We start from the raw sequence: 19,134 nt of genomic DNA, 5'->3' as shown, positions 1-19,134 counted from the left end.
AGGAAGACAGAGAAAATACGGCGAACCCATAATACGGATACGGTGAAATATTCTATGACTATTGTATAGGAAATATTTCCTAAATTAATAATATTATAAATTATGATTTATAAGCATGATTTATTGTTAATTATATATAATTAAATTGTACTATAAATTAATACTATGTAAAATTTTAATCACGATAATTTCTACGTCCCATTGGTTGGTCAGTATTATGCGGAAAACGCAGTCGTCATCGGTCGGTCTATTTCTTCGCGACGTTCGATTCTCGATCAAACCATCTCCGCGTTGCACTTCACGAGTGCATATAAGATATTATACCTACTGCTATAATGTAATAAAAATTCGATAAAACTATAGTCCATAAAAATCCTACATTCATAACTATGGTAATCATATGTATCGATAATCGATTATTCGTAGATCATCATGTAATTATGACAATTCAAAAATCACTATAATCATGCTACCATCAATGCTAAAATGTTGACTTTATTTGGGAACCAAACTTTACAATGTTTAGGTCATGGCCTGCCAGTTTTTTTATTAAAAATATGGACGGAGTCCGTAACCGAATGAATAGATAATATTTATGGTTTGTAATTCATCCCAAAATATATGTATAATTATACTTAATGAAATAAAATAAATAATTATACTTATATTAGTTATATTTATACAGTTTTTAGAACTTAGATAATGTGTATAGTGTGTATACGTTGCATATGTTAGAAGTAGGTACTATAGTATGCCTAAAATATTCATATTACATTACCTACAATAAATATTTAATTCATTGCCTATTAATCTAATTATTTCAATTGCATTGCGTTATTTTCCTTTGGGAGTTAAAAAAAAATTAAACTTTCAGAAATGTTTTTTTCTAAACGCCATAAAAATTTAGACTTGATGAAATGTGGCCAAGTAAGAGGCTTGAAGCCGATGTATTTTCATTTGGCTGGAGTTAATTTCTAAAAGTTTAATGCCACTGATTATCATAATATATATAAGTAAAACAGCTATTTATGCGGGAGGCGAGAAGACAAACAAAATAACATTGGAATGCGATAAATGTTGGTAATTTAAATACGTTTAATTTATAAGAACATTTTTTGAATCACTATACTTAAAAAATCATTGTCCGATGATTAAAATGTTTAATGGCATTTTAATTAATATTGTTTGCATTACCTATTATTGATTACCGAAGGGTTATTGATATAATATATCTATATTTTATAATGTATATGCTACATAACTGTAGCGGTGACAGTACGCTGTGGATGTATAGAGAAGGCTTAACTATAGGATCCCCATAAGTTTGGTATGCCGATACTGTGGATACATTTATAACATTTTAGTTTTATATAGCAACCCCCATTCAAATTATTATAGCTTTCATAAGTGCATTTTTGGCCCATGCAAGATACGTTACTGCTGTACCTTTGTTTAGTTGTTTCACTGTTATTATATTATATCTTAACCAAGACGCGGTATCAGATGAGAAAGACAGTCCTGCAGTGAATTCGTATAAACATTAATTTTTATTTGACTGCTACATTTTTTATATTTTATTTTCAAACATATTAACCTATTAAAGATTAACCTATAACTCATACTTCATTATGCTTAATAATACAATGTTATAGAAATTGTTTAGACATTTTGTTTTAAATTATATATATTTTTAATTGTAGGTAATTATATTAGAACCCGAGGACTCGTAATAATAATATAGATACTTATACATTTAAGGCAATTGAGACACATTTTAGTCTTTACTAGCTGGAAAAAAGCGCAAATGGAAAATGCACAGCTCGGAGTATTTCTTTTTTATAGTATTTATATTTTATTTTATAAATTATGATACTAATTATTATTATTATTTAATTTCTGTTAGAAATCTACAATACTACTATAGAAATAAAATTTACCTATCTATCAATTTATTTTTCGTATGTAATAATATAAATTATGTATAATATATAAGCATAGCACGTATAATCTACGTGTATAATAAGGATAACTTTGGTGTATGTATATATGTAGTTATTATTCGTATGATAATGGTATAATATACGTTGAAATAGGTCGATTTTATGTTGACGATAGGTATAAACTTAGTCGTACATTTTTCGTTAAAAACTATGCTTATTCTACGTTGATCGTAATAATGGACAAATAAAACGTAACACTGTAATTATTCTAAAATATATAAAAAAAAAAATTTAAGTAATGACACAATACTACTAGAAATCGTGATAATTAAATTCGTTAAACAACTTAAACGATTAGTCATAAACAATGACTAAAAAAAAAAAAATAAAGCCATGTGACATTCAGGCCACAATAGCATTGAATATAATAGTAATTGTTTACCGATGAAATGATCTATGGGCTCCGAACATCTGTACGACTACATCGGCACTTGTTAAAAATATTTCTGATATAACAATTAACGAATAGTATAATATTCACACGAATCACTACACGACTATTTATAATTATTTTTCTTTCAAATCGTATTGTGTATAAATATTTACAATTTTTTTTTCTAACTTATGAATATTTAAAGAGTACAACCCCTATGAATAAATAAGTTCTAGAAAACTAGAAATCATCGTATATATATATATATATATGAAGTATAATTGATGTAAGATAATAATACTAATATATAAATAAGTTACTTACCTATATAAAAATATATTATGGGCTGGTTTTGAGTGTTTGGTCGTAATTTACGTTTTGTGTAAGCATGCTTGTTGGACCACTTTTCAAAGTTGTTGGACACCAAAACTTAATACCTTAAAAATACGATTTTTTTAAAAGTAATATCATTTTTAATACTAAAAAATGTAGTGCTAAGGGAAAACGGTGATTTAAAAATAAGTAAAAATTGTTGAAGTGATTTTTCTTCATGTATGATGTGTAAATATGTTTGTTGGGCCACTTTTCAAAATTGTTGGATATCAAGATTCATTATTATAAAAATACAATTTTTTTGATAGAAATATCATTTAAATATGAAAAAACTAAATTACTGAATATTGTATAAATTCAGAAAGTGTTTTTAGTATTTGTCCAACAAAAGTCCAACAACGTTTCAAAATGTTATGTGTATATTTTTAGATCAGTTTTTAGAATGCTGGTTGTGAAGTTGACACTACAAACTTTGAAATTGAATAACTTTTAATATAGCTTCCAACAAATTCCAACAACGTCCAACAAGTCCGAGAAGAGTTTTTTGAAATGGTTTTAAATTGTTATGTTACCTTTGTAGTGCCAGGTTCACGTACGTGGTTCGTTGGTTCGTTGATTGACGAATAACGATTGTTAAGAAATTAGAGTTATCTACGAACTCTTATTTTTATAAATGTAGCGTAGTTACTATTAAATTTATTTATGACAGTCATTGTGCTTCATTGAAGTAAATTATGTTGTTCGGATAAAACGGTCGTGCGTTGTTTCAATGAGACAATGAAAATCTTGAAACACAATTTTTGTGTAAGTGATGGATATATTTTAATGAATTTGAATATGCGTTTAAGTCGTTTAAGAAAAATCATTATGTATCAGAGTTCATGAATAATGATTGAGTGCACTTGAAAGCGACATTAAATGTACTATACCGCTTTAATTAGTTTTCCATACAATCGCATAATTTTGATTTGATATTATAATATTACAGAATGTAAGATGGGTTTTAATCGCTGTTATTCTTTATCACAATTTATCACAACTCTAAGATGTACAAAAGACTTTAAAAATTCAGCAAAAATGTTGCAGTGAAAAACAGGGCTGTATTTTTTTTATTTTTGAAGAAAACTCAATTTTATATAGTTATATTATAAAACATTTTTTTATTATACAATAAAAATGCAATCTGATGTTGTTGTACATTTTATGATAACACAAGTATTCAGTATTTAATATTAGTTATTACTAATATTTTTTACACCTTCTTGAATTAACCGCGGCAGAAAACCACAGAAATAGACAGTAATGTAGCTAAAATGCCTATGTAAAGCGCCGCGTGATCTTAATTGTATTAATTACCAAACCATCAGTGGTAAGGACCTGACGTCAGTATAAAACTATTTCGTACTTTAAAGTGTCTTTAGATCGTCTCGAAATGAGTACTATTGCAGCGACTAAGTTGATACTTTGACTTTGCATGAAATTTGTTCGTGCAGATTATTCGTTATCGTCAAAATTCTCGTGTCTTGCATATAATTATTTAGGTATTTAGTAGTACTCTGAAATTGTTTTCAATAACATTTATATATCATACTGATATTAACTATAGTTTTTCTTTTTCATTAAATACACTTATTGTTATTAAATTGTAATAATTACGTACGTGTTTACGTTTTAAATCTTTAAATGTATTTGCACGCAGACGAATTCAGAATCTTGGTTAAGCGTTATTACAAAATCTGTCCGAATGAAAGAGTGGGAAAAACAAAATAGATACCTGATACAAATTTAAATAATGATAAAAATTAAAATTAAAATTTCCAGGCGTTTAAATGAGTCTGTTATTTCTGTTTGTTTAAATAGTGCTATACAGTTAATTAGTATCAGGGTTTGGGTTTTTGTTTTGTTAATTTATCACTTTTCTCATGTGCAGTTTAACTATCGCGTAAAATATTCCCTATTGTATTTATTTTTGGAAATTTTCGTTGCGTGTACTGAATCTCATTTAATAAAAAATAATGCAATCAAATAGAATCGTTTGTACTATAAATAATCTATTTTATAAATAACAAATAATTTGCGATTAACATTAAAGTGTTATATACCAGAGGTGGCCAAACCGCGGCTCGCGTCATAGAGTTTTGCGGCTCGTATCTTATCGTAATATTTTTACAAAAACAATTTTTTTAATATGAATTTATGTATATTTATATTAATGTATGACTTTTTTTTTTGTTATTGACATTTTGCCTCTTCCATATATATTAATATATTTGGTGGTTGCGAGTCTCTTCTCGCTGGCCATCCCTATTATATACTATATTATAGTAGTGCCAAGACACTTACTTAAATGTTTTATTTTGTGTTAAATTTTAATTATTATATGTTTTGGATTGGATTTTTATCATTAAATTATTATACCGGTGTTTATAAACTCTTAAAAGTGATATAATTGACAAATAATTTAGCCGCAATTATATTCAGTTTATTGATGGAATATATGTTTTACTTTAGATTCTATTTATGAAATGGAGCAAATATAACATATAAACTAATTTATGAAAGTTTACATGAAATAGGTAATAAATTATTCAATAATGCATTTTATCAAAATATCAAATACAAATTCATATTTATTTTTTTTACTATTGTCCATCCTTGCGAGTAATAATTAATTTACATAAATTTCTATGCCTAATTATTTACAGCATATATTATTATAAATAAATGACAACAAAGATCTAAATAAATATTTAATTAAAAATAAAAAAAAATATGGGCAAGTGGATATCGCTCTGCTGTATAGTAGAGATGAAGAGTAAGTCACTATAATGGATGTATTAAATTTGAATGCAGTTACAGGTATCATCGTATATGAAAAGCGATTCTGGACGAAGATGATTTGTCAGTCAAGGATATATTATATTATTATCTATATGGCTATATTTAAATTGTAATATATCGCTATTTTACTCAATTTCGTAAAAAAATAATTTCATACGCTCATAATTTTTTTTCTTTATTGACGCTAGAATTTTTTTTACAGTTGCTTGAAGGAAAACTTATAGATAAACCTTGTATTGGGTTTTCTAACCTTAGGTATAAATCACAAAACTTTTACGAATTTTCAACTTCAAAATGTCTTGCAAATTTTCGCGATTTTGATTATATTACGTAAACATTTGAACTTTAAATGCTTATACACAAAAATTATGACTAACGATTTTTGATTTTTTTTACTACGATAAGTATAACTTAAAATAAACCTTGTATTAAGTTTTAAAGATTTTTTGGATAGCCAATTTTATTTTATAGTTATTTCAAAAAAAAAAAAATTTAGAAAATTTCATTTGTCTGTAAATAGCTTTAGAAAGGTCAAAATATTTTGAAAATTTAATCGTAATTAGATAACGCTAATATTAACATTTTGTGAAAATTTCAAGTATTTACAATGGTTCATTTTTGAGTTACAGCAAAATAAAAAAAACTGATTATGCATAAAAATTCCCGTTTTTTCGTTACTTTTTTTGAATTTTTTCTGACGCATTTGAAAACTATTGGATGACTATCAACTAGATGAATTTTGCTTTTCAAAGAGGGGCTGAAGTCAAAAATCAAAGCATCATTTCTACTCCAAAACGTGATGACAGAATGACACACAAAAATAAAAAATAAAACATACATCATTGTAAAATCAATACATTCAGTGGTGTAGTCGTAAATATTTTTTGGGTATACACCTAAATTGAGAAATATGTAATACGTGGGGGCTCTGCTCCCCACACACCCCATATACTAATTGACTTAAATTTATCTATTATTATAAATATATTTAAATACATAATAATATATAATTTCATTATAGAAAATGTATTTATTTATAATTTAAAAAATGTTCTACTTTGTTTTTCTAATGGCTCCACTTTTCTTGAACAGTTATCATGGGCCGATCTGTGCTGCAACAGCCAGCTTATAATTCCAACATATTTAGTTGGGTTTCATATACTAAAAGGTATCCCATTTATATTGATAAACATAAGATTTGTTATATTTTTTATTGTCAATTTAGATCTTAGATCTGAACATATTATGTTCATTAGACATTAAACTAAATCCTCGTTCACATTCTGCTGTATAGTAACTAGCAATGTTTTTATAAGTATATTTAATTCCTGTATTTCTTCATTCATTGTATTATTATGAATAAAGTTTCTCATTCCTTGTACTAGTACAGATGTATATTTAATAAAAATCTACGGCCCAATTGTTGTATTTCATTTTTCTCGTGTCTTATACCTATATACCATATTGCCGTCGTCATAACTCATAACATTGATTTAATTTTAAATATTTGTTTTGACGTTTGGACAATTTTAAATTTTCCTATTTCTTATCATTTTATAATTAATTATTCTAGTACACCAATTCTCTTGGAGTTGTGAGAATAAAAAAAAAAAAAATTACAAATGTTCAAATTATAAGTATATCAAGCTACGACCGTATACCCGAGTATTTGTTTTATTTTCTTTCCTATACGCATTTAAGAATTTTAGCGTTTTAGGTATACGCCGTATATCCGTGTATACCCTCCACTACACCACTGAATACATTCCTCACTTCGTTCAGAATCTAAAATGATAAAAAACTCTTAGAGAAATGGTACTTTTAATAATTATTATTATTGATATCCGTACATTTGTAATACATTTATGATTATGGTATACTACATTATATAGTTTTTAAGTAGTTCGTCAACATACCATGTAACTATGTATTTTTTATATTTTTTTCTTTTGTATATTTGGAATTGTAAAATTTTGAGAAGTCAGTGTTGTCTGCCTGTAAATTGTAATTATTGTAACCATTATTACACTTTTACTAGCAAAAACATTAATAAAAATTACTCATTTTAGTAATAATATTATTATGTATTTCAAATGATACTTTCAACTGATATTCATATTCTTAATATTAATATTAGACCCATTAAATTAAAAAAAATTAATTATTTTTATATAGTTATTCTTATTTCAATTTTATTTTTCTCTAGTTCTATCTAATCATTATGTTAATACCAACAATGCCAAAATATTCACCAGTTTTTAATTTTACCTAGGTATTTGCCATGCGAGAAACTAAACCATTAGTATCTGTTCTGATACATAATATAGTTTTATCAAAGACACGGTTGACGGTTCACTGCTGAGACCATCAATAGTAATAATGTAAAATCGGAACAGTTGTAACTTTATGAATTTTATGAATTAAAATAAACATCAAGTATTAATGACTTCCTGGGTAAAATTGTTTAATGTTCATCATATATTTTGAAATACAACAGTACTTGACAAGAAAAATAAAAACTTCTAAAAATACGATAATATAGTAATGTAATTGCGTTTTATTGTGCGACATATTAATTCTGTTATTTTTTGGCATTTAGGCCATACGCTTTTACTAATATTATTGTTGTAAACTTATAGTACCTAATAACTTTTCATACCTATTCAACTTATTTTTATTTCATTTTTCTCTACAAAAATATTTGGAGGACATTCTCCAGGAAGAATCAATTTTTAGATTTTGATATTTATAATCATTTAGTTCTAAAGAATATGATTGAAGAATTGCATACTCTAGTATTTATTATTGAATTGTTGTAAAATAAAAATTCAGAGATCAATCCGTAATTATCTCTTTGTCTTACGGATAGCTCACCACTATTTCCTAAAGACAATTCAATTCGAATAAAATGATTGAAAGAAGGGTGATGTTTTTCTGCATACAATCTATCAGCAGCTCGAGAATTACGCTTGCAATCTCCATAAACTAAAATCATGTCAGCTTTTTCATTGTTACTCGGCATTTTAAAATTGTTAAATTAATTAAAATTGTAATGACATGTATCACATACGAGTTATTAACTTGTTATGAATTTTAATAACCACATTTAATCGAATGTTATATTATATTATTCTTAAATTTTTCTGAAATAACTTATTAATGATATAATTATTAATAAAAAACACATAAATTTTATTTTTAACATAAGATAGTCGATAAGTAAAATTTTGTTTATTTAACAAAACTAAAATAAAATAACTTTTAGAGATTACAAGTAAATAGTAATTTAGTTATTATTTCATTCATTTAATTTTATTTTGAACGTTACTTAATTGATATTATTTACCAAATAATACAACGTTATAACTTGTGTTTAAAAATATATTATGAATGAAAAAAATACCCGGAATCGCGCGGAAATTTGCAAAAACATAGGAAAATCATCGAAAAATTCAATGATTTAAATTAAAACATTTACTCGTTGTCATTCAGTCAATTTTAATTTTATAGAGTCATGATTAAGAAATTAAAATTACTTAAAAAATTCGGTCTATCCGAATTTGGTGTTAAAAACACCTGTTGCTATTTAAAAATGCAAATTATATTTCGCATGCGCGCACTAAGACATAATAATTTGAAAATTATCAAAAAAATGTGTATTTAGGTATTCTCTATCTCCTCCCAAAAAACCCATATCATCTGAGATCATTGAAGTGAAATATTTTGTGTTACCTTTAAAAGGAAACACACTATTAGTAGTGATTACTATTTTTTAAGAAATAGCCTTAGAACCACACACAAATCAAAAGTGAAAATTCTGTATTTATAAATTTTTATCACACAAATATTTGCACTGCATATTTTTGTTTATAAAAATATCATATTATTATACTTCGGTTTGTGTGTAAAATCTAATTACTGAATAAACATTTTTCTATCAATAATTAGGTGTTTGCATTGATTGGGATTGAGATTGGCTATCATCAGGGCTAGGATTTATATGCAACAGCATGTTTTTTTTCAACTTCTGATTATTGATTTTGTCAGTAATGTCCATGAATCATCTTAAGATGAGATAAATTGTGGTGTTTTTATTTTGCATGTTTTTGCATAATTTGAATAAAATGCAAATTATTGCATATTTCGATTAAAAATAATACAAAAAATGCATGTTTTATAGTATATTTCGTGATTAATGTTTCTTATTTAATTATAGCCTTGCGCTGATTATTTTATTTCTTGATTATACTATATTAAGACAAACAGCCAATCACTGATGTATTTCAATAAATAAATAGTTTTTTTGTAATTATATTTTTGTTTTTATCTTATAAAAATTTAAATGCATATTTTTGTATATTTTGGTAAATAAAATGCACATTTTACAATTTTTTATTGCATACAAATCCTAGCCCTGGTTATCATTATAGGTAAGAATTTTGAATATGGCATACGGCTCATTGCTTTTCTAGTAAATTTCACACCACTCCTGTACTTATACTTGTGTACTGATTTTTATTTTTATAATAATCAGTTGTTAATGATTTTTGACAGATACACATAAGATATAAATAAAAGAATATAGACTTCACAAACCTAACAGCTAATTGAGCTAGTAATAATTTAATAATTTATTTATAATAAAATTTTCTTTTATAGAGTAAAAAAAATATGAATATAACTTGATAATTATACTATATACAAAAACAATTTAATTGAAAAAACAACATATCAATACAAATAAAAACACAATAATAACAATATATAGTAATAGGTTGAATATTTTTAAACAGGTAATGAATTTGACACTTTATTTCTCACCATAGATGAACATATACGTCCAAAAAATGATAAACCTTTTTGACCAAATGGTATGGAGTTTAATAAAAACCAAAAAATAAGTATTAGATGAACAGTTAATGATAGTAAAGTAAATGGAGTACTTTTCATCCACAGTGAAAAATATATTGTACTCAAAAGAGTCGTCATGTAGCCAAACATGAAAGGAAGCTTCTCTTTAGACGTCACATACTTGTAGTGATTCAATGGACCCGTTAAGAATGACACACTAAATTAAAAAAAAAATTAAATATTGATGAATTTATTAATTTATTTAATGTATGTTATCGGCATATGCCTTTAACTATACAAAAATACTATGTACACATTTAGATTTCATATTAAAAATTTAAAAATATTATAACTTTAAGTATAAATACAAATTGGTTTTAATAAAAATAACTAAATAACTTTTTAAGAAAATTTTTTATTCTATAAACAATTTTAAAATAATTTAGTTTAAAACATTATTTAAAATTTGTTAATTATTTATCATTTTATTTGTCTGTACCTTAGACTACTGTTCCTGGCTCATCAAACTTTTTGAACTAATCCCCACCAATCTGACTAATGTTTTGATTTTGAACTCAAAACTATATTTCAGTTTTATAAAATCTGAGATGTTATTGTGAGGAAATATCAGTCCGATATCAGGACAATAAAAAAAATTTGATTTTTTCCCTTTGTAAAAAGATGAAATAAAATAATAAAACGGTAATGTTGTAATAAAACAATATTTCTCTCTCTTTTCAATTTCATTTAATCTCAACACTATCCCAAATAATTTCGTGATCTCAAAATCTATTGATTTCAATTCGGATTACCATTAAAAAAAAAGTTAGAAACCCCTGCTCTAGACTAATTGCATTAATAAACTATAAACGTCATGTTTTAAAGAGACATAATTAACTAAAAATTAAATATTAATTGTAAATTCCTATGAAAAATTAATTGATATAAAGACAATAGACATTATTAAGGACATCTAAAGATAAAAAAAAAACTTGTAAATGAAAAACAATACAAGTGTCATACATTACCTGGCAAAAGCAAAAATGCTTCCAGAAGCATATAAAATTGCAAACTTTCTAGCTTTTATTAGAAGAACGGGTAAGTATAATGCTGATAGAGAAAACATCAAACAACTGATTGACACACAAACAACAAATCCCATTATTCTTTGAGTTTTACTCTGTAAAATCAAATTACAATAATTGTAAATATTCAATAAAGCAATAATTAAAATTAAAATGTAATTCAAAGCTAACAAAATTGTATATTATAATAAATCTTACTATTTGTGGAAAATTAAAATAAGTTGTCTGTGTTGAATCCAACAGGTTTTCTGTTTGTTCTCCCGATTCGCTGTTGAGGAGTTTCTTAAACACCTTGGGGATGTGTACATGGTGCCCATTATAGGCTTTATTTTTTTGACCTTTGTTAAGATACTCATCGAGTTCCAGTTTTAAATTGGACATTATGAAGTTATATTAACCAATGGCATTATTTTAACCAAGGTTTCGGAAAAAAAACTGTACATAAACTTACAAACGAACACAATATAATTTCGTAAACCGTTGACTACAAATTTCACTGTTGTAGTCAATGGTTTGACGTACACAGAATCAACATCGTTACCGTAAAATAAGAATATAATCGTAACTAATCTTGAACGGACAGCCCAAAACGTGACTTATCTTAATTTTAAAGCTGATAAGTATTATTATATTAATATTTATTTAATGGTATAACACGCTAATAAAATAAACACATTACTCATTAATCATCGCAGTTTTAGTCATTCAAGATTCAACGACTACATTACTATTTACTATTTACCATGACTATTTACTACAATATTCGATAACACAGAAGACCGAAGCACAGAAGTAGATAAGAATATTCTTCATCACGACGAATCTGTAGTCCTAAAAGACTCCGATAATAATATTGTTATCACTACTGATAAACACGAATTTAGATAGCATTTATTAAGATAGGTATAATAATTATAATATGAAAATCAAGGTGGATTGATCCATCTTGAATCTTGATGAAAATAGAACATAAAATAATACATTATATTATTATCTAATATAAGCTGTACAAGGTATATGGGTTATAGCTACAGCAATACCTACTGTCTGTAGTGGTATTTGTGTTCAGCAAAATCCATTTAATCTATTAGTTTTAATATTAGAATCAACTTTTTTTTTTAAACTTTATGACTTGATTTTGAATATATTACAATCCAGGACTTATTCTAAAGCGCACTTGATAATTCATTTTAATGTAATTGATTTTTTACAATTTATTGTTATATTATTAAGATTAACAATGTAAATCTGTTTCTACGTAGAAACGTAAATTGAATCTTTTTATTCATTTTAACATGCCTGCTCTTCAAAATTGGGATCCAAGACTAGCAATATAAATATGATTAAACCTAAATAAATTCCGCATCAAAGACTCATCTGCTAAAGTCAAGAATGGTTTAATGGGATTTTTATGTTGTTTTATTACCTATTTAAGTTTCAAAAAGAAAATACGAAGATGAATAAAATCAAACTGAAAAAAATATTTAAAAAGAACTTTCTAACATTCTATTGTGTTCTGTAAACTACGAAAAATGTAGTGAACATTAATTAAAATAAATTATTTTAAACGCAAATATGTTTATTATTTTATTTCTTATTAATAGGTTAAATTTTATATACTTGATATTATATGCCGATTGCCGAGATCATAATTATATTTTTTTAATAGGCTTATTTATATTAAATGCGTACTTAATTACAATTTTTAGAATAAATCCTGTTACAATCTATACATATGTGTACAATAATTTATTATAAAACTTAAAAGTAATAAATAATAATATTATCTAAAACATCACAATACAAAATGTAGACTTTTATTAATATTTTCATTTTAAAATCGTAATATTTTACACAGCTTAATAGCTATAAACCTATAACTGAATAACTCACTTTCAAATTAAAATATCAATAAAAGCTTATAATATGCCATAGATAATATTCGTACCTTCAAGTTATATAATAGATAAATTTTTAATTTAGCTTAAAAGTTAAAATAGATTTTGCAGAACGCAAATTTGTAGATGTAGGCGGAAACAATATGTATGTCGTCCTCTTAAGAGCTAAGATCGATGGTATTATCGAATTTATCGCTTGAACTTATCTAATAGTCTAATACTTGTCAAACAAAAGGTTAGATTAGGTGTCTAACAAGGTGGATTGATCAAACCACCTAGGTACCAATTATTTTAGTTTTTTTCTTCTATCTACACTCAACCAATCTCCCCCCCCCCAGACAAGTGGCATAATTAAAGGAGATGCGGCGGAAAGATCCTCCCCCCCAGAGCCTTATTTTTCAATGTTTATAATTTAATAGTGATCCAACTATAATATTATAAATAATTGTGTCCTTAATGGAGTTTAAGATAGGTTTTTTTTTTTTGGTGATATAACTATAACAGTTGTCTACTAAAAAAAATGTAATATCTAATTACACCACTGTCCTAGGCCAAAAAACAGTCCTTCCTATAGCCCCCATAGGTAGATTATATCCAGTCCTAGATGGTTTAGGGGCTGAGGCTCCCAACCGACACACAGTGGTAGGAAATGAAATCAAGCTTGCCTAAATTAATATCTTCAAAGAAAATCAATATTTTCAAGTTTGATTATTTTTACAATAATTTGTATATAGAGGTCAATTTGAAAATAAAATAAAAAATTTTTATGGAATTTAATTTTTGAAAATTTTTGAATAATTAGTGATTTTATTATTTTTTTCTTTAAGATTTTTATTTTTTTTTTTGTGGGGGGGGGAGTATTCAGCTACTAGGACCATCCTGGTCATGAGATGTCTCACAGCCAATTACCTAACCATCTCTATTCATTTCCATATCATTTTATTATCTTATTTTTTTATTAGTTAATTAAAAAAATATATATATTCAAATTACAAAAAATTTTATCAGTTTACAGCAAGTATAATATTTCAAAATAGTACTTCCCAATTACAATAATAAAGTATATTGCTTAGTATTATTTAATTAATTATCAGATTCAGATTCATAATAGTTTGTATCATTTAAATTTAAATCATTTATTTTTAATAACATTCTTGCTTCGTTTTAAAATTTTGAATTATTTTTCGTTTTAATTTTTCGGAGACTTGATATAACTGGGTCAGATGATATAAGAAGTAAATGCAACAGATCTTTATTTGTGTTTAATCGAGAATTTCCATCTACCTGTAATCTGACCTTTTTTTGTGTGTGTATTTTATCAGCGTGTAGATATGAATTGTTCCGTGACTATATTATCACAGCATAGATTAAATTATATTATTTATGAGTTGTATAGAAAACACTGACTAGCTCAATTGTACAAATTACGTATATTAATTTTACTTTACAGCGATTTCGGGGTATTATCCCAGAAAATTTGTGCACAGTTGTAACCACATTAATATCAAAAATTTATCCAGATATTGCTCACAGCCTATGAAATGGTTGTGTGAACGTGCTATACTCACTCCAAAAATGACCAAGCGGCGGCTATCAATGATACACTGCTGATGTCTTTTGAAGGGGAAGAAAAAGTATATACTTCGATAGATACGGTGGTCAACATAGACGATGCCGGTTGAATTTCTAAATTCATTGAAACCACCGGGTATGCTATATCATAAGCTTATTCTGCGTGTGGACACACCTATGTTATTGCGAAATTTGAAACCACCTAAACTGTGCAATGGGAGCGGGCTTAAAGTCAAAGCTTTACATCGCAATATAATAGAAGCCACAATTTTAACTGGATATGCGAAAGGGGAAACTGTGTTTGTACCACGAATCCCTTTAATTCCGAATGATCTTCCGTACGAATTTAAACGATTACAGTTTCCCCTCAAAGTCTGTTTTGCATTGACTTTAAACAAGTCCCAAGGCCAAACTCTCAAATTTGCAGGAATAGATTTGCGAGATAACTGCTCTTCACATGGGCGGTTCTACGTAGCTTGCTCACGCGTAAGCTCATCCAGTAGCTTGTTGATTTTGTCGCCTACTAATAGATCAGCGAAGAACATTGTCTACAAAGAAGTTTTGTAGATAATACTTTGAAAAACTATAAGTAAAACATTTATTTTGAACCTGCACTGCTAAAATTTATCGTGAACAAAGCTACGGCCACCAAAAGTTATAACTTATAGAATAGGTTATGATAATAATTATTAACTTAAAAACTAAAATAATATGTATAAAATATTATTTCAACAATCTTAATTAATTTAAATTTCAATAGATTAAACAAAATTAAATCTTGCCAGGTTACATATATTTATATACTTAAACCCGGAAACGACGGGTAATTCAGCTATTTCCCTATAAATGTGTGTTATCATTTCCCCTACACTGGCTACAGTCCACTACTAAATTTGTAAATTTGTAAATGGTTTGCAGTTTGTAATAAATAGACAATAAATATGTTGTCATAATTATTATCAAAGTGAAACTCATGTCAGTATTTACATGAAAGTTTAAGTTTTGCTAAAAAATGATAGGTAGTATGGAATTCATTATTAACAAATCTATTCAAATTCTGAGTATTGGAATTTTTAAATATATTAAAAACCGTATAATCTATTACTATAATCTATATAGTAATAATATAAGTAATATATTACTATATTACTTATAATCTACTAACTAATTTTATGACTTACTCAAAAATATACTTTTCATGACATAGTATCCAAAATATATAGAGGGTTTGGGTTTGGAGGAACAGATCCTTTCACCTAGTTGGACCTATATGGTTTGATTCCATATAATCACATTTTACACTCGAATACAATACATGACCAATTTATAAATATATATATATATTATCTATATATGACATTTCTGTCATTAAAAATTTGTAATACTCAGTATATTGGTGGCTTTCTGTAAAAAATTATAGGCTTGGCAAACCTGTCTCTTTGCCAACATAATATAAATGTTGCAAAAAACTAATATATAATCATATAAACAACATTAATTCATTAGTTTTTGATTTAGGTTCAAACTAAGTTTACAAATATGAATTGAATAAAATATTGAAAAAATAATTGAACTTAATTCATGCAAATTGTTTTACGTACCATTATAATGCACACTAATATTGATATAATACATTTGACAGTCTAGTATTTATAATACATTTTTATGTATGCAACGTAATGACTATTCTGAACCAATTTAAATCATTTTATAATTAATCATTAAGTTAAGCTATCTAATAATAACTAAATAGTAAATACTTATATGTATTTATAAAAACTGATAATAGAAATGATTATGAAGTGCTAAATTTATAGATTTTTTTTCACACATACATGTATATTGTAGATAAAATATAATACAAGACTAAAGAACACAATAATGTTCACAATTAAGTAAAATATTTACTGAATTGGGAGGCATTATTTAGTTGATGATGCAAAATAAAAATTAAGCAACTTTTTAATATAAATTGGTGGTATATGTGATACATAAATTAACTATAATTTTATTGTTCAAGTTATAAGTTTTTGTAAAACTAATTATTAACTTTTATGTAAATAAAAAAAAAACATTTAATTTAGACAAGAGTTATACTATTGTTTAAAGCTTTATTACAATATTTTATAATATAATTTTATCATTTGAAAAATAAAATAATCATGAGATCAACTATTTTATACAATGAATACAAGTCGGCTTTTGACAGCTGAAAATATTATTTAAATATTACAATAATTCGCTACTTAACACCAGGTTAGGTTTTTAATATTTTTCTAAGCTTAAAAAGAAAAATATATAATAAAGAATAATGTTTTTTTCATAAATAAAAAAAAAATTGAAACTGTAACTTAAATCTAAATAAATGTTATTAAAATACAATACATTTATAATCAAACTAAAAATTAAAAGCTATTACTTATTTAATGAAGTCAATGAAATGTTTATTAACATATAAATAAAATATATTTAAATATGTAAAACTATTGAACACATTTTAAATACAACATTCACATGTTGTTCACAAAAAAAAAAAAAAATGCACAGCTAAAATCAGTACTAGGTGACGAGGACAAGAAGTCTCGCCTTAGTTTATGGCAGTGATAAGTTGTTTTACTCAAATGTAGCTAAAAATTAAATTACTATCGAATTGAACTAAACACATTTTTTGACTAAATTTGAAAAAAATATACTAATTAACACAATAATAGTTTTAAATTAATTCAAAAAACAAAATTAATGTCCAAAAATATTTTTTTTCTAAAAAAAAAATTAAACAAGGAACCCAAAAATTGACCAGATGAAAATAATAAAATTAATATAATGAAAAAAATCATAAATATATTTATATATAAAGAGGAAATGGACCATACATTTTACTTAATATAATATATTATTTTTGAATTTTTATTTGGATTATTTAAATTTAGAAAAAAAGAATCAAGAAACAAAATATAATTATACATATTAATATTATTTAAAATATTTTAACCTAATACTTAAATAGGTTTATAAACCTATTGTAAATATGGTTGTTAAATAAAATGTACTTATAAACAGTAGTTTATTCAATATTTTAAAAAAAATACAATGGTATACATATAATGTTTTTTGGACCTCATAATATGTATGTAACTCCAGCTTTAAAATGTAAGGCTCATTGTTTTGTACTACTGGATAAGTAATAACTAATAATGATGAAGATAATAAATCAAAATTCAATATTCTTATGAGTGTATAGTATTTTGAATAAAAAAAAAAAAACATACAATTTTGTACTTTGTAAAAGTAATTTCAGAATAAAGGCACAGAAAATAATAATCAGATAAAAATAAAACAATAATTTGATTTTTCAGTATAAAAATATCATGTTAATAGAACATTTAGGTAAAAAAAAATGTTGAGATCTGAAAAATTCTAGAAAGGTGTGTAGCTATTACAACCGAATTTTAATTTACATAGTATATACAATATTTGTCTACTTGTTTCTTATAGTTATTATGCATTTACTATAAATGGCATTAACAGTCCTTTAAATTTTGTACAATTTACGTGAACACATGTGTGCAATGAGCTGCCATAAACTTAAATTCAAAATTTACCACAATAGACAATTGCATGGGAAAATTCTTTATGAAACCAATTTGATACTCAAGAACCGTTTACTATAAACATTTTATGATAAGCAATTTTTTTGGGATATTTAAGCTTTACAAATCTACAATTTAAAAAATTTATGTAGATTTAATTATGTATAAAAATGTAAAAAGTCAAAATATTTATCAAATTAAAAAATTGTATACACATTAGATTCATAAACCAATTATATGATATACACATTTGTAACACATACATATACATAGAAAGTCAGACAATTTACATTTCATTCATTACATATATGTAAGCTACTATGATGTTTAAGCTTCTTATCTTTATATAAAACTTTTAAATATAATAAACGGTTCAAAAATATAATCAATGTTGATATTTTTCACAGTTGAGAATCATTGGTGTTCATCAATAAAATTATAATAATAATCCATAAATATGTTTATGGTTTATTACAATAATTTTAGTATTACCTTTTTCAAAATTAAAGTTATGTAGAAAATATTTTTTAAGAAATTAGGTAAAATACTTAATATTCAAATATTTTAACTACTTGAATACATAAATATACA

General features: G+C 25.4%; 2 protein-coding genes across 2 annotated transcripts; one reads left to right on the top strand and one right to left on the bottom strand.

The window, feature by feature from the left end:
- Positions 1-10,268: 10,268 nt before the first annotated feature.
- LOC113548985 (protein transport protein sft2) lies at positions 10,269-12,254 on the bottom strand. Its single transcript, XM_026950110.1, has 3 exons — positions 11,682-12,254; positions 11,427-11,578; positions 10,269-10,615 (listed from the first exon to the last, which is right to left on the bottom strand). Exons 1-3 carry the CDS (start codon positions 11,862-11,864, stop codon positions 10,333-10,335), a joined length of 618 nt encoding a protein of 205 aa, XP_026805911.1. The 5' UTR covers positions 11,865-12,254; the 3' UTR covers positions 10,269-10,332.
- A 2,798-nt stretch (positions 12,255-15,052) lies between these two features.
- On the top strand, positions 15,053-15,520 carry LOC113560665. The gene has a single exon (XM_026966680.1). The coding sequence runs from the start codon at positions 15,053-15,055 to the stop codon at positions 15,518-15,520; it is 468 nt and encodes a 155-aa protein (XP_026822481.1).
- The last annotated feature ends 3,614 nt before the right edge of the window (positions 15,521-19,134 follow it).

The sequence above is a fragment of the Rhopalosiphum maidis genome, chromosome 1, assembly GCF_003676215.2.
Source record: "Rhopalosiphum maidis isolate BTI-1 chromosome 1, ASM367621v3, whole genome shotgun sequence".
NCBI lineage: Eukaryota > Metazoa > Arthropoda > Insecta > Hemiptera > Aphididae > Rhopalosiphum > Rhopalosiphum maidis.
Note: the sequence above shows the minus strand (reverse complement) of the source record. Positions and strands in the feature narration are given on the sequence as shown.

What these genes read in the sequence shown, in the direction of transcription:
- LOC113548985 (XM_026950110.1), bottom strand. Translation starts at nt 11,864, where the DNA reads ATGTCCAATTTAAAACTGGAACTCGATGAGTATCTTAACAAAGGTCAA. An exon ending in ATTTTAATTTTCCACAAATA is followed by an intron (nt 11,579 to 11,681) that starts GTAAGATTTATT and finishes TTGATTTTACAG; the next exon opens with AGTAAAACTCAAAGAATAAT. An exon ending in AGCATTTTTGCTTTTGCCAG is followed by an intron (nt 10,616 to 11,426) that starts GTAATGTATGAC and finishes TTTTTAATTTAG; the next exon opens with TGTGTCATTCTTAACGGGTC.
- LOC113560665 (XM_026966680.1), top strand. Translation starts at nt 15,053, where the DNA reads ATGCCGGTTGAATTTCTAAATTCATTGAAACCACCGGGTATGCTATAT.